Genomic DNA, 25,566 nt, shown 5'->3' on the forward strand with positions numbered 1-25,566 from the left:
AGAATTTGGTACGGGGATTAAAAATAAAGTATTTCCAGATATAAAATTAGCTAGAAAAATTGCATTACCTGCGTTAATGCTGGTGTAAATGCTTTTTGAATCTGGTTGCTGAAAATGCTGAAGCAATTTAATCTAATTGGTGAAGGGATTTGCTGAAAATGCAAAAGCTGTTTGCAATATTTGCTAACATACTCTCGTTAAAGAACTATCAAAGATTGGTGAAGTTGGTCTAAATTTCAAAAAAAAAATAATAATAATAATTATAATAATTACAAGCCAATTTTGAAAAAAAAAAGCATGCCTAAATATGAACTAATCTCCAAATTAGCCCCCAAAAACATTAATAAATGCCAAATTAGCCTAAAAAGCTAGCACATTGCTAAAATATTAGCTAAACTCCAACATAGGCTAAAAAACCTTCAGTAGATGCCAAATTAGCCTAAGAGCTAGGACATCGCTAATATATTAGCTAAACTTAAAAATTGCCTAAAATTCTTCAGTAAATGCCAAATTAGACATCAGTCTGTTGGCAAAATATTAGGTAAACTACAAAAAATAGTCTAATATAAACCACAGTAGATACATATTAGCCAAAAACGTCAGCATGTTGCTAAAATAATAAATAGGCTACATTTAAAATTAGCATAATAAACCTCAGTAGATAACATATTAGCCAAAAACGTTAGCATGTTGCTAAAATAATAAATACATTTAAAATAGCATAATAAACCTCAGTAGATAACATATTAGCCAAAAACGTTAGCATGTTGCTACAATAATAAATAGCTGCATTTAAAATTAGCATAAGAAACCTCAGTGGCTGCCAAATTACAAATATAGCTAGCATAATGCTAATATAAGAGCTCAGTGCCAAATTATTGAAAATGACTGTAAAGGACGGTTTTAAAGTGCAAAAAGTTTTTGAACTATTTGTACAAATATAAGTAAAAATATAAGTAAAAAGCATTTACAAAATGTGTTATATAAGGTATTTTATCAGCATGTTCTTCCTGAGTTTAAGCCACAAAAACAACATATTTAGCTAATTTTTCGTTTAGTTCAAATTTTACACAAGTTATTTGTGCAAATATACTGTATTTTTCTTTCACTTCAGTAGAAAATAACATAAATTGAGGACTACAGAACTTCCAAATGCAGACAGCACGTCTGACCTTGAGCTTCGGAAGCCTCTTGATGGTCTTCAGTGGTCTGAGGACGCGCAGGACCCTCAAAGACTTGATGGTTTTAATGTCTCGTCCTTTGTTGTTTCTGAGCAGAAGGACATTTAGAGCTTATGTCAACAAATATTTTACTTTTTCTGAAAATATTTCCTTATAAAAAACAACTCTGCTTTACAGCTAAACTACCACAATGTGTGACATTGAAAATCAAAATTCACAGTCTAACTCAGATAAGAGAATTTTTTCTTCCGTCTTTTACCCCATCACATTGCTGCTGGTCAATCCCACGAGGACATCATCCACAGACATGAAAGACAGGAGGAAGGGGGCATTTATAATTCATAAAAAACAAAGACACTATAAAAAATACCCTCAACAGATTTAAAACCCTCTAAATATATCATGAATTTTGACATTTATCCATTTACTGATAATAAATTAAATCAATAGTGCACACATTTGTTCCTTGAAAAGCGGACGAGGTCAGATATATCAGGAAAAAACGTTAACCGAAAATAAAAATGTCTTTAGGTAAAAGTCAAGACTAAAAAACAAGTTTTTGTGTGAAATATGAAATGCCTCTAATGACCAGATAGAAGATGTGGATAGAAATGACTGCGACTAACGTGAGAGCAAACGCCACCAGCGCTCCGATCACGACGATGAAATCCAGGATGTTCCACAGGTCCCTGAAGTACGAGCCGTCGTGAAGGATCAGACCCTGGTCGATCATCTGAGGGACACACAGGCAGGTTCAGGCTCCGCCAGCCATGGGGCTTCATTCAGTTCTAAATGCATCAGTGAAGCTGCTTTTCTTTAAGTTTTGAATTATTCTGGCAAAGGTTTTATTTGAAATTCATGATAAAGTCTAATTTCTTGAAAGAATAATTTCTATAATATAACATAATATTCTTAAAAAGCAGAAAAATGTTAAATATAACATATTTAACTGCTACAAAAATGTGCACTAAAACCCTTAAAACATATTAATAATCAGAAAATTAACCTGTTTTTTATTCCAGTTCCCACTATGTGTATAAAAAAAACCATTTAGGGCTTTTAGCTGCAAATATAAAAAGACAATAGTCAAAACCAGGGCTTTAAATTAGATTTCTACTGTTTATATGGTAAAATAATTTAAGTTATTACCTTTATTTATAACGTTTCAGTTAATGATTATTGTCTTGCAAAAACAAAAGGATAATAACAATTTAGAGTAGTCTTATGTCAGGTTTTATAGATAAACTTTAATTGGAGACGTTTAGTCCGTTAAATAAACATACAAAATATATAATTACATTATATAACATTAAACAAATGTAATGTTATTTTAATAAATGACATTTCTGATCTATTAACTTTTATGAACACCGAGTGGGGAGTCATGGTTTTGATGCCCCACCTGAAAAAGTGGGTAGTAAAATAGTTTTTCTACCTACAAATTGAAGTTTTACGCACATCTGGTGTTAATTTAGAGCCCTGGTTCCGATCAATAATTATGTCTCCTGGGTCAGAAAGACTGAAAGTGATATTAATCTTCAGTTGTTGTTTGCTCACCTTTATAATCATTTCAAACGTGAAGACTCCGGTAAACACATAATCAAAATAACGCAGGACCTGAAAGGTTGATTAGAAAACGCTTAGAATAGAAAAACATTCTACAAAAATAACAGCAAGCCTAATTTAATCTATTGTTTTCACACAGATTTTTTATATTTTACTAATAATACCAGCATTTTCAGACATTTAGGAACAGACAAAAGAGAGAGCACAGATAAGAAGTGACTATAATTCAAGTTTGTCACGAGGATTTATATTAACTCTTCACCTTATTCCAGTCAGACGTGGTGGCGACAGGATCCTCTGCAGCGAGGGCGATGCTGCTGGCCGCGATGACCAGCAGGATGGACATTTCAAAGTACCGCAGATTCACCACATAGTGACACGCTCGCCGCACGCTGAAGGACAGGCAGAGAAAGTCATGTGATGAAGGTCATGTGATCAGACTGATACCTGCTAAATATGCAAATCGGACCAACAATAATAAATGTCATAAAAATGCTGCATATTTTTCAACATAATCATCAAATAAAAAAACATTAAAAGAAACAGAAATATTGAATTTCTATGAGTTCTATAATTCCTATACAGGGGTGGATTTACCATTACGCAAAGGTAGGCAATCGCCTGGGGCCCCCAACACTCTGAGGCCCCGAGTTGACACTTAATAAAAGTGTCTAAAATAAATTTTATGCTCATTATCATTAAACTCTGTCATAAAAAATACTAATCACTGAAAAGGCCGAAGCATTCTCACTCCCAACTCAAGTCACATAACGATTTGTATGTTTTGTTTTCTATGAAATGTATGTGAAATTCTTTTAAAGTTTATGTGAAACCTGTAAAATTTGTGCATTTTATGCTTATGGACCCCAGGAAGACTACCGACCACTTTGTGGAAGCTAATGGGGTTCCAAATAAACCGATAAACAAATATGTGGATGTATGGTTCGGGCCCCCCAACTTTTTAATGTTTTGGGTGCCCCCAACTTGTCATTTCTTGACGTGCTGGCTGTTCCCATTAAACCAGTGGTCTCCAACTTCCAGGACAGGAACCGATACCGGTCCAAGGGCCGCTTGGTACCGGGCCAAATACAGAAAAAAATGCGTGCGCTAATAAGGGGTCTCCCAACTCTCGGGATACTGACCAATAGCCTAACCCAGTACTTTGTCCTTTACTGCGACTGATACTGCGTCCCAAGGGTTGGGGACCCGACGGTCAGCACGTCAAAAAACAACGTCCTTAAGACGCCAAAAAGTGATGCAGAGGAAGCCCAAAACCACGCGCCCATATATGGCGAGTTGGGAGTGGCATAAGACAGATCATGTGAAAGTGTTTCACCCTCCCCCGTCCTTCTGCAGCAATGGAATATTCCAGTCAACAGCAAATTAGTGAGCAGAGAATTCAACTTGTCCAGATTTGGTGGTTTTGATTCGGTTAAAAATGGCTTTAGGACAGTTTGGGATCAGTTCGGCAGCTTTTACTTCCTTATTGAAAAATGTTTCAACCGGAAACATGCGGTTAGACAGGTGAAGCAGTGCCTCACCTGCCGTCATGAGATGTAAAGCCTACTAATTGAAATTTACATGTCTGATCCTTTGTCATTTTTACCCTCAAATTCTGTGATTTTTGTGTATTTCTTGTTCAATTTCAGCGCAGGCTACAGGGTCTGCTTAAAGCATTTCAGCTTTTGAGTTTATCAGAATACTTAGAATCTTGACATTCTGTCTATTAGTGGACCAATGAGGAAGTTATTTGACGTTTTACCCTAGGTAAGGATTTTCCTGGATGATCTGATCCCCTCATGTCCTCTTGCAGAGTGGTGAGACAAATGAAAAGCTTTTGGTTTGCAAAGCGACTTACGGGTTGTCGGGTTTGAAGATGAACATGCTGTCTGGCCTCTCAGTGCTGACAGGCTTCACCTCGTCCTCCTCTTCCTCCTTCTCTGATTTACACCTTTCCGGATCTTTGCTGTTGACTGTCAAAAATGAAGAAAACTTCTCGGAAACTGGAACATGAATTCTGAGACTCACGCAGTTTCTCATATTTGAAAACTTGTTGCAGATTGGAAGAGTTACCTGTGATCGTGGAAAGCTCCAGAGAAGACTGCATGTTGGGCACCTCGATAAAAACACTGGAGCTCAGAGGATGGTTGTCCTGACCCGGATCCACCTCCTTCTCCTCCCCGTTGTCCCCGGGGTTTGCAGGGGGGGACGCGTTCGGCTGCAGTGGAGGCTCCTCCTGCCGCTTCAGAGAACCGGGGTCGCTGCTATGGTTTTGGATGTCCTGGTGCATAGAGTCCTCTCCTTCATTCTGATCAAACTGTCTGCTGTTACATGACAAAACGAACCAGCGCTAAAGTAAAACTGTCAAAAACCCATGATGTAAACATCTAATGTGACATCTCACCTGTGTTCCTCCTCCTTTGGCTCCTCCCCCTCCTTGTTTTCACACTCAGCTGATATCTCCTCTGAATCGTGATTCCTTCTTCGCCCCCCAGGGGGACAGCTCATTGGCTGCTCGTTGGTGCCTTGCTCATGGTCACAGTGATGAGGCGTCCTCCTGCCGCGGATGTCAGCGTGACCGTCGGCGTTATCTGGAGGTCGGAACTTTTTCACGGCCCGGTGCTGCCGCTCCCCGTTCAGTCGGGGGCTTCGGCGCTCGTGGACAGCTTTGTGGTTCACTCCTAACGTTTTGCTGTCCGTGGTGAGGTCAGACTCGGGGGGTCTTGAGGTGGTGGGAGGATCCAGTGGTTCTGGTTCCAGCACGGACATGGGTGGCTCAGGGATGTCACCTGTGGACCCCTGGGGGTCAGTCGAGCACTTCCCGCCCCCTGATGGTGTATTCTGCACAGCCTTGCGGTGCAGGGACAGCGGGTGCTGAGCGTCCTTCTCCTCACCGGGACTGTTAAACAGAATCTCCCGGCTGGACATCTGCCGGTGTCTCCTCAGCTGGCTGGTCCTCTGCTCCCACACCGACATGGTCATCCTCTTTCTCCTCTCCCTCCTGGACATAAAGGAGTTAGTCGAGTTGAGTGGCGGGCGGCCCTCCCTGACACTGCCATGGTCCTCCTCCAGGGAGTAGGAGTAGGTGGGCCGGCTGCGGTGGATGGCTCTTTTCCTGTACAGGTAGGGCCGCCTCCTCCGGCTTCCCCTGGAAGGATAAAGATGAAAGAAATCACGCCAACGTGTTGTGACAAACACTTTTCATTTACAGCTTTACATCTAGCATTCAACGGCTTTAACGTGAACATCGTCGACTATTTCCAAATGTACCAGTAGTCATGTTTTGATCCAGAACAATGTTTGCATGCAGCGGTAAAGAGCTCAACGTTAAAGTCCCACTCCAACTGTATTTTTCTTTTAATTATGATTGAACAGATTTCAGCCAAAAATGAAAAAGCTTGTGTCTTTTTTTAAGACATTTTTTGCAGAGTTCATTCAAAATTCACCTGTTAGCCTCAGCTTATTTCCCATCATCCCATTATGTATATTCCCTTTAACGTAACAAAAAAACGACAAGCATTATTTGAGCTATCCAGGCATACAGCTTTGAGCCAGATGGGAGACGTTCATGGATCCATTTGTCTATAGGTGGACTATAGTCTCGCCTCTCCGGGTTTATTTATTTATTTATTTTTTGCTCCTGATTCTTCCAAATTTTAATTAAAATAATACTCAGAAATGCAGTTTTAATTAGGGGTGGAGAATACTGAAAAAATTTGATTTCGATTCATTTAATTAAGAGAATAGTTCAGTAATTATCGATCATTTTTTTCTTGAAATGCTTGATAACAGAATAATTTGGGGAAAACACAATTTTTGTTAATTAAGAGTATAATTTCAACAAATAAAAATGTTAATTAATTAATTACAAGAATGTACTAGAAATTAATAAAGGTATAATACAATAAGAGGAAAAAAACAGTAATGAGTGAAAATTTTAAAAAAGCAAAAATGTGTCAAAATCTGTAAAAGCACCACAAACATTTATTAAAAAATAAATAAATAACGGTAGTAATAAAATAACAAAGTTACTAGTGGAAAAAACCCTAATAAATATTAAAATATAAACACCACAATAAAAAAATCTGCCACAGGTAGGGTGTAAGAAAATGTTAATTAAGTGAAATATTGCGATACTTCGTTTGGCGAGTTTTGTATCGATTTAAAATGCAGCCAATATTTATTTATTTATTTTTATTCATTTATTAGCAAAAATGTAATTCAGCATCTTACTTTTACTTTCCACTTAACCTCCTGACCACTAGTTGGCAGCACACCACATTGAGGTCCTTACAATAAAATTATTGAACAAGCTATCTTAACACATTAACAAACATTATGGATGTGTTTATAAGGTGTTAATAAGACATTTATTAGCACAATAAGCCAAATAAAGTTAATTAACATACTTAGTAAGATTGAACATCTAACAGGAGACCATTGTCTATACAGGATAAATGAATAAACTACATAAAAATTTAAAAAATATATTAACTATCTTTGTCAACATTATATTGAGTGTTTTGCAGCACCTCATTGAGAAATATTGTTTTTTGTAGTTTCAGAATACATCAGGATATCGTGACACATGTATGGTGATAAGTATCGCATTGTCGGGGTATTTACTCAATTTGCGCTGTTTTTTTTTTTTTGCCCTATCTGGCAACAATACAGACATACGCTGCACATTTATGGACTCCTTAAGTAAATTCAAGCTCTTTGCTGTCCATATTAAAGAAAAACTGCGGCGAAAGTATCAATCTCATCACGCTAGTACCAACACTTCATCTTGGTATCAATACTACCGATACTCAGATTGATCCACCCTTAGTTTTAATCTGAAACTATTTTATCCATTATGAGAACAAACGCACAAGAACATGTTAAAAGCCTTATTTTCATTGGAGTGGGTCTTTAAAACTGTATTGAACTGGATAAACTTGATGATGTAAATTCCTTTTTTCCTTCTATGAAATGTTCAATTCAAGCAAAACTTCTTTCAACAAAAATGAACAAAAACTTGTTTCCAACAAAACAATTCAAAGAACTTTTACTGGATCAATGAAGATGTCGGTGATAAATTAACCAAGCCAGGAGTTCGTGTGTGAACTTGATAACGAAAAAGAGGTCGATGCAGAATGAAATCTGTTGGGTAGATTCAACAGACTATGAATTGAAATTAAGTCGGAGAGTTGGGAGGCACGGAACGGGACAGAGCATGGATGGATGGATGGATGGATGGATGGATGAGTGTGAGACTTTTACCCTGTAATGAAAACCGAGCAGGCGTGGGTGAGAGATTGAAAGAGCTGAACGTACAATGTTACTTACTGGAGCGTGGACTCTTGTGTGGTCCGTGTTATCAATGAGCGATTGGTTGAAAACAAGACATTAGTGCTTTTGTGAGCAGAGACACAACAGACCAGGAGACACACAGCAAAGCAGCCTCAGAAAACACAGTACAGTTGTGGTTATTTTTTAGTGCAACTCTCAGTAATTTCTCTCTTTATCATCACTTTTTACACCCTACAGTAACATTTTACAACATTTGCTGCTTTGGTGTGCGTCTCCATTGAAGCCACATTGACAAACAGGATGGCAGCAGCTTCAGAAACAGTTAAAAACATTCATAAACATCAACAGTCAGTGCAACACTGATAGGAAGACAGTCTGAGAAATGGATGCAGAGAGATGGGCTCCAAAAGCAGACGTTTAATAGGTGTTGTTTGAGAAAATCACCACACTGGGATGCAGCTCTGAACACCACTGACTCCTGAAGAGCATTCACAAAAACCACATTCCTCCAGGACATGCTGGTAAAGCTGGTAAGTTATAACTGAAAAGTCCTGTCCAGAGTGGACCCCAGCTCACTCAAAAGAAGCTGGGAGGTGCTGCCGCCCCGAGTTGAGATGAAGCGGAAATGGAAACGTAAATCCAGAATATCAAAATATACAAAACAAAGAGGATTTTAGGGATTGACAGAGAAAGAAAAACATCACACACTCAAAACTCTTCAAGTTTATCCTTCCTTTCAAAATAAAAGTTTAGAGTGTGCATCTTTTCAGTTTTTCTTCCTTTGCTCATATCGGCATGCATTTGCATGGCATTATTCATACTCTCAAACATGCACAGAAATTGCTTTCATGCCGGTTTCTTAAGGTCTTCACAGCTGATGAAAAACATGACCTGAAACCCTCACAGTGCAGAGGGTCAAGTCCTAAAACAGAATCCATCTTAGATCTCCTCAGATTACCCTGTAGGCTTTTAAAAGAACCAGCCAACCAACACAGATCTAGTTTAATTTCAGGTTTTAATGGCTATACAGTTTTGGACTACTGTTACATATCCTAAAATACCACCGTGTAGGCAACCTAAATGCAAGTTTTTCAGCAAAATCGGCAGGTTGCTGCACAGCAGAATTTATAATTGGGAGGTGGCAGTCGTATTTTTACATGCAGCACTTTGGTCACGGAGGTTTCGAGAAAAAATTGACAATTTTACTGACAATTTTTTAAAGCTGGCCAGTAGGCGCCTGGACACATTTGGAAGTCTCCAAGGTCCTTAAAATTGTCAGATGATCGGACGATTTCTGACTGTCACTCTCCAGCCACCTTCCTACGGGGAGACGGCATTAATGCTGTACAAACTAATAAGGACCCTGGTAGCACTACAGCGACTCTGAGACCCACGGATTGACGTATTGTGGTTGATACTGAGAAGAATACAAAGACAGAACATTGCGCTTTCTCTGGAGGCATGTTGTCGAAGAATGTGTAAATTTGTGGAGTATAACGTGAGCTCAGAATCTGAGTTTTGGATGACCAGTGGTGGAGAACAGTCTGCTTTATATTTACTACCGGGCTACCGGGCAGTGAGTGGCACTTGATATGGACGGAAGCCGTCCTGAAAGATTTACACATCGTCCAATCACAGCTGCTGCCACCACTTCCCTATGATGTCACCCCAGATGCCTAACAGCTGCAAGACTGCCGTCTGACTGCTGTCTGAATGCCATCTGACTGCCATCTGACTGCCATCCGACTGCTGCCTGACTGCTGCCTGACTGCAACCTGACTGTCTGTTGCCTGACTGCCATCTAACTGCCATCCGACTGTCATCCGACTGCTGCCTGACTGCCATCTGACTGTCTGTTGCCTGACTGCCATCTAACTGCTGCCTGACTACCATCCGACTGTTGCCTGACTGCCATCTAACTGCTGCCTAACTGCTGCCCGACTGCCATCTGACTGCCACCTGACTGCCATCTAACTGCTGTCTAACTGCCGCCCGACTGCCATCTGACTGCCGCCTGACTGCCATCTAACTGCTGTCTAACTGCCGCCTGACTGCCATCTGACTGCCGCCTGACTGCCATCTAACCTGACTGCTGCCCGACTGCCGTTCACATTTATCATCACGCCAAAGATTTAAAAAAAAAAAAAGACTGTTGACAGCATGGAATCTTGAAGACTCTGCTGATGCCTCCCCATCGTGCAATGACAGTTATATTTGTGACCATAGAATTAGAAAAAAAAGAAGTTGATAAAAAAATAAAATAAAAAATCAACACACATAAAACCATTTTGTAATCCAACGTACTCTCATGCCCGAGTCATCACGCATTGATGTTTGGTTAAGGACTCCTCCGCGTCACTTTTTGACATTATGGGTATCCCCAACTTGTAATACTCTCATAAAATCAAAGATATACAACCCTCGGGACACAGTATCGGATGCACCGGACCCGAACCAGTACCAAACGAAGTACCAGACCTGAATCGGTACCTGAGGTGGAACCAGGCGGAAACTGTTCCTGGATGCAAACTGGTACTGAGTTAGGGTACTGGACCGGTTCCAGTTTGCTGCTTGGATGTTGGGGAGCTCTGATTTAATAGGAACAGCCAGCATGTAAAAAAAAAACGGCGTGTTGGGGACACCCAAAACGTCAGTTTTTGACACGGAGAGATCCTTAACCGAACATTAAGACGTGACGACTTGGGAGTGAGAATGTGTTGCATAATCTCACATTCAAAGGTATGGAAGTCCTTCTACATGCCCATGCAACAACTGCCTTCCTCAAAACACAGTGAGCAAGAAGAAGTCCTCAGTCCTGTTCATGCACATGCACCTCCACGCCTCAATGTGTCTCCAGTTGGAAAAAACAGAAATACTTTACCAAACGGTTCACAAGAGAGCGTGCTAAAACGCTTCCTCAGTCTATCTTAGCAGTAACAGCTCTGCCATGACCAACTATGGACACACCGTGTTAGAATCTAATATCGCCACGGCAACTGCATCAGCCATTCACACCCCGGAGGTGACACAAGTGGCCAAGTAGACTTCACTTCGGAGTAAATTACAGTGCTTGTAGCGAGCAGAGGCTTGACCTTTTGGTGAAGATGAAGCAGTCACACTGTGGTGGAACAACTCCACATGCGTGTTCTCTGAGCTCCTACAGGCCAGCAAACAAGGTGCTGAACCCCAACCTCACAGGGGGGAAACTTTGCAATCCTGAATTTTTTCAGCTTTTCTGCTTGATTCCTGCCTGAGTTTCTAAAAGTTCTAAACTCAAAAAAATTCTTTAAAAAAAATCAAATTATGGATTTCATGAGTCCAAATCAATTCAATATTAATCTTTTTTAAATATAAAACACCAAAGATAAAAAAAGCTAAAATAAATTACGGAAGATGTACTTTGAAGAGCTCCTGATTAAAAATTACAGTTTGACTTCAAGCACAATAAAGTTGAGCGCAAAGTGGAGGTGAAAGAAAAAGATAAAGGGTGGAGGAGGTGGAGGAGGAGGCTGCATACGCCACTTACTCTGAAGACATGAAAGACGACAAAGGTCCGACCTCTTTGGCCTTCTGCATGGCATGCTTCTGATTAAACGCAGCCTCTGCTTCTTCTTCATCCTGAACAACAGATGAGAGGAAAAAAGAAATAAAACAGACACTTTAACCAAACTGAGGCGAGGGAGGACCTATGGGTTTAAGGTTGGGTTATTTTAACAGTCATGGTTGTTACCACAGAAATCATATTTACTTCTGAGTGAGTTGTTACCTTGGTAAGTTCTTGTGCATTGGCAAGGTTGTCCACAGCAATGGCCAAGAAGACATTCAGGAGAGTGTCTGGTCACCGTATAGTTAAGGATAAACTCTATAATAGGAGATACTGTAATTGGGGCTATGACTTTTACAAACTCATGAAAGTATAAATCAGAAGTGGTCTTGATGATTTGAAGGATGTGTCACACTATCGCTACGTACATTTTGCACATGTTCCATGTAAAAAATATTGATCATATGTGGACATTTTTGGAAAAAGTTGTGATCTTCATTTGTGAAATTTTAACAGATGTATCACGAATGAACTACGTTAAGAGATACACCTCAGCAATCCTATGCAAGACCTAGTTTGCATGCAGTTTTTTGCTTGGATTTTTTTTTTTTTTATTAGAAATTATTTCCCAAATGCTAATCTTTTTTTACGGACATGTAGATTCCTTTTAACACATTTGTAAACCTAAATTTGCCTGATTTGTTGTTATGTTTTTATTTTGCAGTATGATGAAACTTAATTTTTATACAAATGTGCAGTTGCGAATCTTTATGGCCTTATTTTGAGCCCATAGAATTCTTTTATATTTGCACATATATTTTTGTACATGATGACGTTTCATTTTATATTTTGTTACATTTCTTCTTGCACTTGGATGGTGACTGCACCAATTTCATGGTTCATGTGGGCAGTGACAATAAAGGCATATCAAAATCTATATAATTTTATCAAAATTCTGGGATCTTATGGATTTTTAGTGTGTAAAATTGCTTAATAATGGGTTTCGGTCAGCTGGCAAACATATCCCGTATGTACATACTCAAAAATAAATGAATAAATAAATTGACTCTGCTCTACCGGTGTATTTTATTTTGAGTGTTTATTTTTTTGTGATTTATTTAATATTCTATCATTTAATTTTTTAAATATTGCAACTTTTCTAGCTGTCGTCTTTAATGTTTTGAGTTTTAGTTTATGGTGCCACGCTTGACTGCAGTCACGTAAAAGCACTATAAAAATAAAAGTTTTTTGATTTAGGATTCTAGGTAAACAACTTAAAGCATCATTCTAAAAAGTCAATAATTAATTAATTTAACATTCTGGATAAAAAAATACACAAAAGCTAATTCATTGTCTTATGATCACTGTGAAAGTTAGAAATAGCAGCTAATGAAAAGATGGATTTAAAAACAAGTTTTGCATTTAAAGTTGCATTTCTTCAAATGAACAACAGAAGATACAGTTTCCAAAAAGAGTCAGAACGATGAAGTACACAGAGGACCACATGCCGTACTTCACTCCTCCCTGAGAGCGAATGCCGTTATACATCACCTCGTTCCAGTCCTCTCCGGTCAGGATCTGTGGAAAAACACACCCACAGCAGCAGACTGTCACTCGGATGCCACTTTCCAGGGCTTCTCTCAAAACCAACATTTTCCTGCACATGTGACTTGGTGTGAGACGAAATCCACTGACAGACCTGAAAGACGGTCATGATAGCAGCGGGAAAGGTGTCAAAGTTTGTCGGAGTGTAGTCTTCAAAGATGAACCTGTGAAAAAAACATGATGCGGTTTGTTCTCTGAGGCCAGATCGGCTTCTTTTAATTCAAACGTGCATTTCTATCTGCGTGAACTGAGATTAAAAGGTCAGATTTATGCGATTTGTCTTTCTAAACCAGCTTTTGTAATAGCAGCCGCTGTTTGGCAGCAGAACAAACAATAAATAAGCCTTTTGGTTGAAATAAAGACAATCTAATGCAACACTTTGATGTTACCTGCCGCCAAAAAGCTGCATGCCGAGAAGCGCAAAGACAACAATGAAGAGGAAGAGCAGGAAGATCAGGGAGATGATGGACTTCATGGAGTTCATCAGCGAGACGACCAAGTTTCTCAGTGAAGCCCAGTACCTTGAAAAAAACAGAACACAAAATGTCTGTTAAAAGTTAACACTTTGAATTCCAGCTAAGACAAAGTTTTGTAATTTGACACCTTGAGGACATAAAAATGACAAATTTAATGTTACAAATGAATCCAATTGAGTTGCTTTGTTAAAATAAAAAAAAATTAAAAAGCCTTTGTAATGAAGGCTAAAAGTTCATCTGAAGAAGACAGCCTGAAAGGGTTTGCAGATTGATTTTGTTGGTTGAAGTTAAAGCCTTATGCCATGGTGTACGATGGGAGGGTATCAACAAAATCTTCAAGATTTCATGCTGCCGCATGATTATTTTTTGAAAATTGTTGGTGTGGTCATGAATGTAGATGGAAGTCAGGTGACAGTCAGGCTGCTGTTAGGTGGCTGTCAGGTAGCAGTCAGTCGGCAGTCAGGTGGCAGTCAGGTGGCAGTCAGGTGGCAGTCAGGCGGCAGTCAGGCGGCAGTCAGGCGGCAGTCAGTCGGCAGTCAGACAAGCAGCAGTCAGTCGGCAGTCAGTCAGCAGTCAGACAAGCAGCAGTCAGTCGGCAGTCAGTCGGCAGTCAGTCGGCAGTCAGGCGGCTGTCAGGTGGCTGTCAGGTGGCAGTCAGTCAGTAGTTAGGTGGCAGTCAGTCGGCAGTCAATCAGCAGTCAGTTGGCAGTCAGTCGGCAGTCAGTTGGCAGTCAGTCGGCAGTCAGGTGGCAAATATATCTGGACGGCGACCAACCATATCAAGGGCCCTCAGCCGCCTGGTAGCCTTCTTGGCTTCCTGCCACTATGTGACCTCTAAATGAGCCCAGGCTGCCACTGACCATTGTCAACTTTTAGGGAAACATCATGTGGTCATCTCTGTTATCAACTTCTTGCTTTTACATCTTCATATATGTGAGCTGTCTCTACCTTTTGGCTTAATGTATCGTAATGACAGTAATAGTGTGATGTTCTACAGATATTAGAGTAAACAACATTTGAACTAACTTTGTGATTTTGAAGATCCTCAGCAGACGGAGAGCACGCAAAACGCTGATGCCAAAGGAGGTTCCAGGCCTGAAGAAACCCCAGAGCACTTCAAAGATGCTGCCAACAATCACCTGAGTCATGTATGAGAGACAGTATTCACACACAACTGCAAGTTTTGGGACAATATCAGAGTCCTCACAACAGCTATGGAAGAGGATGCAAATAAAACAAGTAATATGAAGAGTACTGACGCTGCAGTCAAAGCAGTTAAAGGAGGAATGGAAATAAAGCCGCGGCCCCAAACTGTACATCTTTAGGAACATCTCAGTCAGGAACAGAGCGAGGAACAGAAACTCTGCATAGTCTGGAACAAAACAACAAAAACATCTAAGTACAAAATATTTGCTGCGAGTCAGTCCTGTTCAGGTGTGAAGTTGCACTCACAGAGGAAGTTGGAGAGCCAGAAAGGCTGGTTGTGGTGAACAATAGCTACACACAGAGTGTTGAGAGCCACCAGGCCCAGGACTGTCCAGTAGAAAGTGTGCGTCTTTACAACGCGCCGGATGGAAATGCGCAGGAGGCGTTCTTTACGCCGAAAATAAGCAGCCGGACCTCGTTTCCCACTCCTGATGCTTATTCTGGCTGGGGGCATGCCTTGGAGAGAAGCAGAAAGAAACGCTGCTCTCTCACAGATTCCACTCTGTCTTGCATATTTTAGGACCTGTCCTGATTCCCACTCACCCACAGATGAAATGTCACCGTAGTGTTCCTCCCCTGGATGCCCCTGACGCACATCCATGCCCCTCCTTTTGATGGTGGTGGCTCGCTTCAACACTGCAGACAGAGGCAGTTGAAAGTGAAATGTCCTAGAAAAGTTTCTTCAGACTATTAAATTGATAGATTTTTTGGCATCGGCATAGGTGCAAATTTGTTGATTTGCACCTATGCCTTAAAGACAGACATCGAGATCAAGCCATAATTATTGAAAAATGCCATTCCATATCCGGACTTCCAGTTTTAGTAACCGGAATTGGAGGCCATAGGTTTGATTGCTGCCCAATCACTAATGCACTCATAGTCCACAATCCCTTCCTACAGATCTTAGCCCACAGCAAAATAGACAAGGATCTTCAGATGAAGGTCCAGCCACCAAGTGATCCCGGGCAAGCCCCCTCCCAGGCCTACTTCATGGATGGGGCCATGATAACCTAATAAATCCATCTTCTTCCACTCATCCAAGACCGGGTCGGAGGGGAAGCATTCTACGCAAAGATCCCCAGACTTCCCTTTCCCCGGTCACTTCCTCCAGTTCCTCTGGGGGGGACCCCGAGGTGTTCCCAGGCCACCCAAGAGACATAGTCTCTCTGGCCTATCCTGGGTCTTCCCCGGGGCCTCCGCCCAGTGGGACATACCCGGAACACCTCCCCAGAGAGGTGTCCAGGAGGCATCAGGACCAGATGTGGGGGAGAAGCGGCTCTACCCGAGCTCTCGCTTAGTGACCGAGCTTATCACCTTTTCTCTAAGGGAGTGCAAAATGTTTTTTAAGTCAACTTTTTGTATTCTGTCACAACTCAAGTTTGTACATGCTTTTTTATTGGCAGATCAAGCAATGAATGAACTCAACAAATCTCTCTGTATAAGAGCAATAGCAGCAACCGGACAAACCGTTCCTTGGTGCCAACGTACTCCGTCAGAGAATTGGTGGTGTGATATAAGTTGGCCCTGTCTCTGTTAAAGGGGAAAACAACAGGACAGTTGGAGGCTGACTCCACTCTCAGCCCAGATTTGAAAAATGCAACAAAAGGAAAAAGGGGCGGACTAAGCGGGGGAGGTGTGGTTTGGATCTATGATTGACAGTGAGGTTAGCTTGAGGTAACGTAGTCACTCTGCGTCGTAAATATGGAGAGTGGTACTGCCTACCGAGGAATGCAGTCCAGATCGAAAGGAACCCGTGTCTGTCTGAGTGGTAAAATGACGCTAGCATCATAGCTACTAAAGCTAATGTATGAAGTAAACAATCCTGAGTGAAACGTTCGTTGTAAATTCAATGCCAAATGCACTCAAACACTGTTGCCTAACTTCCAATCCAATGGAAAGTTGTGCTAGCTAGTAGATTTATGACGACCAAATGCAAAACAGCTACGAGTCATGCTAATGCTAACACAATAACGATTGGCCGTTACAGAATCAATCAGTGATGGGCGGGGCTTTTATACTGCAGAGCATGATGACGTGAAACTTCTGAAATGAGTGGGACTTACACCAGTTGACCAATCACAAAATTCAACTGTAATACCTCGTTTCTACCTGTAGGGGGCAGCACTCAGATGATTTTAGATGGTTTTAGACTCAAAAAACAAACACGTTTATTTTAAATAGTCAAAAATGTGGCAAGGACCATAATAATAAAGCACTTTTAAAGCCTTATTTATAGAGATCAACAGCCAAAAAAGTGAATTTAGAGTTTGGTTTCCCCTTAAAGAGAACAGGAGTGTTGCAAAATCTCCTGCCCCACCTTTGCTTTCCAAACCTAAGTTTGCACCAGATGATGGATGGATAAGGGGCTGTTGTGCCTGCATGGCATCGTAATGTGACACTTTTGTTGAAAGTGCAAGCTGCTCTTGCTAGTGTGGCTAAATGAGACAAAAAACGATCAATTAATGTCAAAGCGACGATGTGATAACAGCTTCAGCGAGTCATGCTCTGAGGCAACCTGACAGTTCACGCCATTCTGTGATGAGCGTCGTGTTCAAGTGCTGCAACACACTGTAAGGACAATTTGTGCCGGGCACACGCGCTTGACGAGAGGTTGGGCTCTTATTGATAAAGGATGCTTTTGTGACTGATCTTCCTGCTTCCACTCACACCTTCTATTTACCGTTTTGAATCTTCTCGGCAGCAACGCTCGCTTTGGGGACGTTTTAATAAGCTGCCGATCAAACACGCACAAATACACACAGGCGAACAGAAACTGTTGCCGTTTTGCACACGGCAGTGTTTGCTATAGGCAAGAAGTCTGAGTCCTGTCAACACACACTCACAAAAACACACATCAGTGTGCCTCTTCAGACCAGTGGTTGCTAAGGCAACTGCTGTGCACCTCCTTTCTTTATAATCAAAGCCACCAGTGCTTCTGCATTTATTTTCAGCAAAACAACTGGAGTTGCTGAATCGACTACAGATTCTCACAGCCTCAACCTTGTTAGCTTTTGTGTTCACGTTAGTGTTTTTTTTTTTTACAGGATAGAGTCTGTGAGTCTCATCGTCTGCACCGCCGCTCCTCAACTCTGGGAGGCTGGGAAATAAATCAGCCCTTAAAATAAGCCCTGCTGCTTTGGTTTATTGGTGAGGAAAGGTTAATGCTGAGTTGAGAGCATGAAATCAGCACTTAGCTCTCTGTTGGGAGGCGTGTCTAATGACAGGTTCAGCACTGACACTATTTCTGTGGACTCAGAAAGTTATAAGTGATTTGCACTGCGATGGATTATAAATTTCTTTTTTTCTATTATGATCAGCTGGAGAAGAAGATTGAATGGTGCTTCAATGTGTGAAGAGAAAGTTCACACGTTACAATAAATCTTCATTGAGCTCATTTGAAATAAAGTCGTTTGTCTATAGAAGAGATTAACCCTTTAACTCCAGAGCTTTAGCTCCAGGGTTTAAACTTTCTACTACCATGACTTTTCAACCGTTTTACTCTATTAACATAATTCTACAAAACTGATGCTTCCTTTACCATCACATAAATAGCAAAACACATTTGCATTTGCAACACAGTTAGAGATTTGATTCCTGAAGGAAGCTTTGTGCTCACTCACCATCGAGGGCTGAAGGACCCGCGTTCTTATTCTCCTCTGCAAGCATCACTTCCTCTGAAAAACAATATTAGATCCGATCTAAGCACAGATGCATCATCTTAACCTTCTCTGGTCTTAGACTAGGGCACTTTCACGCTCGGTCAGTTTGGTAGACTCAATTAAGATGAGCGGGGACGCTGATTGATTTGATTTAGTTTGCTTTCACACTTTAATCCTCAGATTGGACTAAATCATTGGCTGGTCCTGCTTGTCCTGTGAAGGTTTTTAAACTTTAGCTCTAAAAAAGAATATTTAACATTATCAGAATGTGCAGAGCTTAAGCCATTTAAAGAACCACTTAGATGAAAACTGTGTTTTTGGTGACAATCTGCTAGCTTTTTGGACTATTTTGGCATTTACTAAGATTTTTTAAGCTATTTTGGAGCTTAGCTAATATTTCAGCTACATGCTAGCTGTTTTGGCCATACCTATGTTTTTTGTTGTTGTTTTTTTAAGGCTGATTTGATATTAAGCTCATATTTTAGCTGGCTATCAGCTTCACAGTTTTCAGCTATCAACGTCAGTATTTTTAGCTATCAATTTCAGCATCTTCAGCGGCTAAATTCAGCTTACAGCATTCACACTAGCATCATTGCAGGTAATGCTATATATCAAGTTCATAATTTTGTTAAAAAGTTACGGTTTTAAAGTTCAATAAATCTTTATTCTGTTCGGCCCGCAACCTAAGCTGCGTTTTGGATTTTGGCCCCTTGTGCGATTGAGTTTGACACCCTTTAGACCCTCCCTCTTGGTGAGGATAAACTCCTAAAAAAAACAAATTTTGGAAAAAAATAAGAAACTATATTACAGTTATACTATATTAAAGGGCTTATAAAATGCAAAATATATATTTTAATAATGTAAATGTATTTTAATGTTAATTTCTTACACAAAAACCACCCCATAGCTTCATTTTGCTCCATTTACACATCTCTGAGTAATATATTATCCTATAGTTATAGTTTACTCTGAAAGGCTTGTTTCTTTGACCCCTGTTTCAAACCATCAATCTTTTCTGTCATATATTTGTGCATTTTGGTCGACGAATGACTGTATTTTAATTGTGAATAAACAGCAGTAACTGATCCTGACGTGTTGATTTTTCATCTGTTTTAGGTATTAATTGAAGACTTTAGCTTTAGTCCTTTTCTGTCAGACTTTGTTTTGTCTCCTCTTATTTGCTTTAAGGTCTTGTTTCAACTTTATCATATTTTACTTAATTTATTTTAATCTGTTTTTCAGCTAATTCAATAAATTACTGGATTTGGGTCCTTAGCGTTCATGTTTTATGATGAACTGATACATCAAAAATCAAATGTTGGGAAAAAATAAGAAACAATATTACAGTTATGCTATATTAAAGGGCAGGCCCAGTGTGAAAGCAACAGTAATTGTTGTAAAAATAAACAGCTGACAAAACAGACGTTTCACAATACTGAAGAACGATTAAGTGTCTGAACCCACCTGCTTTGTCGATCCAGGCACGATAGCCGTTGAGTTCTCTCTCGATTTGCTGCTGACGCCTCAGCTTCATGAAAGCTCTGCGGTTTTCCACTCTCTCTCTTTCTTTGGCAAATTCCCTTCAGGATCAAACCAAAAAGCAGAATTCATGTTCTAGTACGGATACAGGAATCTAACGACCATTTCCAGAAAACATCTGCAGAGAAAACCAGACTTTTGTTCCTGTTACTGTTTACACATTTCTACTGACAAGCCGAGTACTTTCACTAAATGAAATGAACAAATTACTTGAACATGAAACATTTAACAGGCAGTTTGTCTTGAAATGTAGAAACACGAGTAAAACCAAATGTTAAACCTCTCATAAGGATGACGTGAAACAGAATGAAAGAAGATGGAAAGCTCGGTTTTAAATGTGCCGGGACTCACCCTGACAGGACTCCCAGCACCAGGTTCAGGACAAAGAAGGAGCCGATTATGATCAGAGGGATGAAGTAGAGCCAGTTCCAGGTCGGCCCCAAAGCATCGTTGGTCTAAAACGTTCAGACAACGTCTCATGTTTAGTGAAACCAAAACTGACAAAAACTAACTTATAGTCAAAAAAACAAAGAATATTTGGTCTCAGAAACAAAAATTATGCAAGAAAACACTAATTATGAATTTATATTATTAAAGGAAAAGTTTTTCTAGAAATGATTTAAAAACTACTTTTTATTATTATTGTTGGGTATATTCACTTAAAGAGTGATTATATGACTATATAAAAAGGAAAAAATATAAAAGGATAAAAAAAATACCGTACTTGATTTTCACCAGACTTTGTATGTATACCATATAACAATGTCAATTTTGAAATGTATTAATCCTCTTCCACTGATTTGTGCCTATAGCCTTTTTTTCTGTTTATTTATTTAAAATCAATTTAAACTGAGGATTTTTAGACAAAAAAGCCGAGATCCTTTAGAATTCAGTCTTGGTTTGTTAGATTAATATAAAACACATTGAAATTAATTATTATCCAAGTAGAATTTTTTTTCTAAAGTATACTCTTTAAAAAATAGTAAAAAATTGTTGTGGTACAGTTTTGGAATATATCGCCAGGTACTGTGATACGTACCATATCGCCAGGCTCCTGCCAATACACATCTCTACTTATTAGATTAACGAGGAAGGAGCCTTTAATGTGCCGAATTTATACATACCCCTTCCATTAATCTTAGAGTCTAAACTGGAACAAAATCAAACACAAATCTACCAAATAACTTAAAAAGACGGTCTGCGTGTGCGAGTGCTCTCACATTGTAGAGTACAGTGGTCCAGCCCTCCATGGTGATGCACTGGAAGACGGTGAGAACAGCGAACAGGATGTTGTCAAACTGGGTGATGCCGTCGTTGGGGCCGATCCAGGATCGGTTGCAGATGTAGCTGGTGGGACACTGGCGCACGCCGCACGGGAACTCATACTCAGACGAGTCAACAGTCTCATTTTCTGAACAGAAGAAGAAAATAATCTCACAAATAAGGCGTTTTTTTTTGTTCTTTTCTGTAAATATGGATAAACTCTGATACTTACTAAATAATGAACAGCTTTTACTCATAATCTAAAAGAGTCAATGCTATTTTATATGTGCGTTTTATTACTACTATGTGATTCTAAGGAATATCTACAATTATGGAAAGTTAAATGACATTAATTCAGTGAATGAAAACATTGAAATTTACAATAATATCCTTAAAAACAAAGAATTTTTTTAGATATTGTGTTAAAAACGACATCCGGGTCTTCGTAGATATTTTTATTTCTGATCGTTCATTGCACTTACTGACAAATAAAAGGAGAAACAAACAGTACCCAGTATTCCTGACATGGGTGTGCAGGTCTTGTGTAGTTTCCCGCTGTAAAACTCCAGACCGATGATGGCAAACATGAGGATTGCAAAGAACAGCAGGAGCCCAATCTGCAGCAGAGGGACCATGGCCTTCATTATTGACTTCAGGACGATCTGCAGACCTGCAGGAATGGAGAACAGAGAGAGTTAAAGAAGGAAAAAGATGCAACTATCAGTGCTTTCTTGTATTTTACCATTAAGAAAGCTTTAGCTCGCATGTGCTTCAGTATGAGCTTTTTCTTTGAAATGGTATTCAATGCACATATGGACAGCACAGCAGTGTGGCGTTTACTCCAGTCACCTCTCAGCAAGAAGGTTCCCCGTTTCAAAAACCTGCTGGGGGGGACTGTCTGTGTGTGTGGCGTGTGCAGGTTTCACCATTTTGATGGGTTTCCTCTTGGTTCTTTATGATCCCCACTTCACATCAGAACATTCAGTTTTTAGACTAACCAGGGAGGGTAAAAAGCTCCATCCATGCGAGCAGGAATGGCTGTTGGCTCACCCAGAGTGAACCCCGGCTCCTCTCCTCTGGGATAGACTCCAGCTCCAGGAGGAAGCTGCCACGGGCTTCTGTTCTAGTGTCATAGTCCATTAACTAACACTACAGCAAAAATCTCAAATAATTACTGTTGCTTTTCAAAATTTCTCAATTTGCAGTAGCTTTTATTCAAATATAAGCCACTAGAAGTTCTTTTCCCCATTAAAATTAATATTATATTATGAGAATGTAAAAAAGAATGGGCAAACTCTCTTTCTGGAAAGAAATTTTAAATGTATATTTCCTTCTGTATTCATCTTTAAGTGAGTAATTGTAACTTTTGAAGCCTCAAAAGGAACCAGTGGGTTCAGTTTGTGTCTGACTGTCAGGAGTCAGCGCTCTGTCTCCCCCTTTGGCCACCAGAAGGTGTCATCTCCAGATTACTGACTGCACTACATCTCCCAGCAGCCCCAGTGCACAGTTCCTGGATGCTGCTCAGCTGTCTCCAATCTAACAGTCACCCACTCACTACTACTACTACTGTGCTGCAGCGGTAGGGCGGTCGTCTCCTGATCGAAAGATTGTGGGTTTGATTCCTGCCTTGCAGGTAATAAAAGTTCTTTTCAAAATAAAAATACATCCTCCGTCAGAAAACTAACTAACCTTTTATTTTTGCAAAGTTTTTGCTAAAAAAAAAAAATAAAAGTCAAAGAGTCAGAAAGGAGGGGTAAACGAGCCGGCTCTCTGCCTCAGGTTGCAGACCCCTGAACTGGACCCTCACAACCCCGAGCTAACATTAGCGTAGCAAGAGCGGTATCAGAGCTATGCAGCCGGACAGCTTTGAGCGAGATGGCAGCTCAGATGAGGAAAACAAAGACGTTGCTGGATCTTTTTGTCTTTAGAATTGTAGCAGAGAAGGAGAGACTTTGGCCTCACAAACCACAGCTTTTTCGAACCGCTGGTTTTTATCTGTTCCTGATACAACACGATTTTAATCAAGAAATATTGAAAAACTTAATTTTACTCTTAAATTAGTCTATGTAAGTCCTCCTTTTCCAGAAAAATCCTACAAGAACATTTTTATTGGAGAGAGTCTTTAAATTATGTGGTAGATTTTGTTATTTCATTGCTAGATTTTTTTCACTTGTAACTAGAGATGAATTGGTTCAAGGTTCAAGGCTTTAATTTGCCATGGATGCATCAACTTACATTGAGACATATTGGAATTCTTGTACGAAGCTCTTAGAGTCACTCTTTAGATTAAGGAAAGCTTTTGATTTTTTGTACAAGTTTAAATAACATTAAAGAGATAACCAAGTATGTGCACCAGAAAATAATTTAATGAAATAAAAAGTAGAAAAAGCGGTGTAGGTTCACTGGAGTGCTGAAAGTAGTGCAAGAGCAAGAAGTTCAATTGCTTAGTTCCACCCTGTGTGGTGGACTTATCAGGAGCTACTATAACATGTCTTAAAATGCCACCTAAATCCACGTTTTCCAGCAATTTCAGCATGTGGCCACAGAGATTTTAAGAAAAAGTTAAAATTTATGGCGAACTGATCATTTTTCTCTAAAAGTTGACACCGCCCGGGACCATTTCGAGGTGGCTCAGTGGTAGTCCAGCGAAAGGCGGCGGTGACAAAATTATTGGATGACAGCCACAGGTCGGTGGTAGCCAGAATTACCAGCTGGCAGCCGCTCTGATTGCTGATGAGTAAATACCTCCGGTCGACATTTTTACTCCCAAATTGTCACATATTGACGCATGACGCAAAAATTGACATTTTGGGTCTCATCGTTTGTTGACAAGCTGGCTGTTCCCATTAAATCAGAGCTCCTCAACCTCCGAGCCGCAAACCGGTGGCTCGCCACTCTTTCACCGCACTGCGAATTTGCTGCTCGCTGCTTGTAATGTATTATCATCCTAAAATAATCTGAGGTGCTACCGGGGCTTTGATCTCACTCGGAGGTTGCGTCTGACAGCCACTCCCGTGGTGTTTCTGTGTCTCTGTGACTGAGTTTGAAGGCTGTCCCACGTTAACCCGAGTGAGGGGAAAAATAGGGGACCTTTTTTTTTCTATTGTCTCAACAAAAGTAAGTAAAACATCACAGTTTAGGAGACCCGAGCAGGCTGCTCCCGCTCCGTGCAGCGGCTGTCTGTCTACCGGCATATTGAGTGTGCGAGCTCCGCTGAAGTCCGGGAGGCTGGCTACAGCCAGAGAACCGCCACGCTGTGACAGGACAAAACATTCGTATTGGATAAGCATTTTAGCCACTGATTGGGGCACATGCCCAAAACTGAGTTCCTGATTGGCTGATGTGACGCAGCAACCTGTTAAACTTCTGTGAAAGGCAGAAGGACTGGCTAGAACTTCAACGTACTGAACAGAGTAGAAGTGAATGACAAGTTCTGAGACAAATAGACCTTCAATGAGACTAAGCACCGAAATGTGGAACGGTTTCAGCAGCTTCTTTCGGTTTCCGTAGAAACGTGTAAATCACAACAGTCTCTACTTCGAATTTCAATGTCCAACCGGGTTGCCAGCCGTCCAGTAGCCCGAGGGGTCTGTAAAAAGCAGGTTATTCTGCACGCCTGTCAGCCACCTGACTGCTGCCGTCTTCTTTCGTGATGATGTCAACAGTTAAAAAAGATCAGAAAGCAGCTTAAAATCTTGAAGATTCTGGTGATACCTCCCCATCGCACTGGAGCAGGTGTATTTGTAAAAAGCCTTCTCAGTGTTGGTGTTACGGTTTATTGGTTTGTTTCACATTGTTTTGTTTTTTTTTCCCTTTTTTGGCCCAAATGTTTTTTTTTATGGACTAATAATCGGTTCATAATTGGAAAAAAAAAGATAAAAAGGAATAAAACAGCTTTCAGTCAAAATCTCTTTTGTCCTAGTGTCTTATTCTGGACTCTCTCCTCGTCAATATGTGTGGGTGAGTGGGCGCTTAACAAACCTTTTACCCAAGAGTCGCTAATTAACAAATTAAAAAGGTAAAACACAAAACTCGAAAGTAAACCAGAAAATGTCCAAAAATAAAATCAAAACAGTCAAAATCTACAGTTTGATTCTTTACAGATCTATAGTTTTGGTCATTTTCTTAAATGCCCCTCTTTTTTCTGTGCAAACAAATATTTAAATGGATAGTAAGTAAAAAGTAACTCACTGGGGATCCCTGAGACCAGTTTGAGGGGCCTCAGAACCCTC

The 25,566-nt window shown here is 40.3% G+C and overlaps 1 protein-coding gene across 1 annotated transcript in view; it reads right to left on the minus strand.

Annotated features, from left to right (window-relative positions):
- LOC112150250 (voltage-dependent R-type calcium channel subunit alpha-1E) overlaps positions 1 to 25,566 on the minus strand; it is a gene marked incomplete in the record, with an annotated part of 115,856 nt that overhangs the window by 23,037 nt on the left and 67,253 nt on the right. Inside the window, 23 exon segments of the mRNA XM_036211452.1 lie at positions 1,173 to 1,269; positions 1,441 to 1,452; positions 1,808 to 1,914; positions 2,739 to 2,798; positions 3,010 to 3,139; positions 4,606 to 4,720; positions 4,821 to 5,071; positions 5,152 to 5,895; positions 11,569 to 11,660; positions 11,809 to 11,876; positions 13,047 to 13,164; positions 13,286 to 13,355; positions 13,581 to 13,712; positions 14,694 to 14,806; positions 14,927 to 15,039; positions 15,120 to 15,329; positions 15,417 to 15,509; positions 18,494 to 18,547; positions 19,997 to 20,112; positions 20,423 to 20,526; positions 21,292 to 21,482; positions 21,846 to 22,004; positions 25,526 to 25,566. Of these exon segments, the coding sequence (XP_036067345.1) occupies positions 1,173 to 1,269; positions 1,441 to 1,452; positions 1,808 to 1,914; positions 2,739 to 2,798; positions 3,010 to 3,139; positions 4,606 to 4,720; positions 4,821 to 5,071; positions 5,152 to 5,895; positions 11,569 to 11,660; positions 11,809 to 11,876; positions 13,047 to 13,164; positions 13,286 to 13,355; positions 13,581 to 13,712; positions 14,694 to 14,806; positions 14,927 to 15,039; positions 15,120 to 15,329; positions 15,417 to 15,509; positions 18,494 to 18,547; positions 19,997 to 20,112; positions 20,423 to 20,526; positions 21,292 to 21,482; positions 21,846 to 22,004; positions 25,526 to 25,566 (3,190 nt within the window).

This window comes from Oryzias melastigma, linkage group LG4, assembly GCF_002922805.2.
Source record: "Oryzias melastigma strain HK-1 linkage group LG4, ASM292280v2, whole genome shotgun sequence".
Classification (NCBI taxonomy): Eukaryota; Metazoa; Chordata; class Actinopteri; order Beloniformes; family Adrianichthyidae; genus Oryzias; species Oryzias melastigma.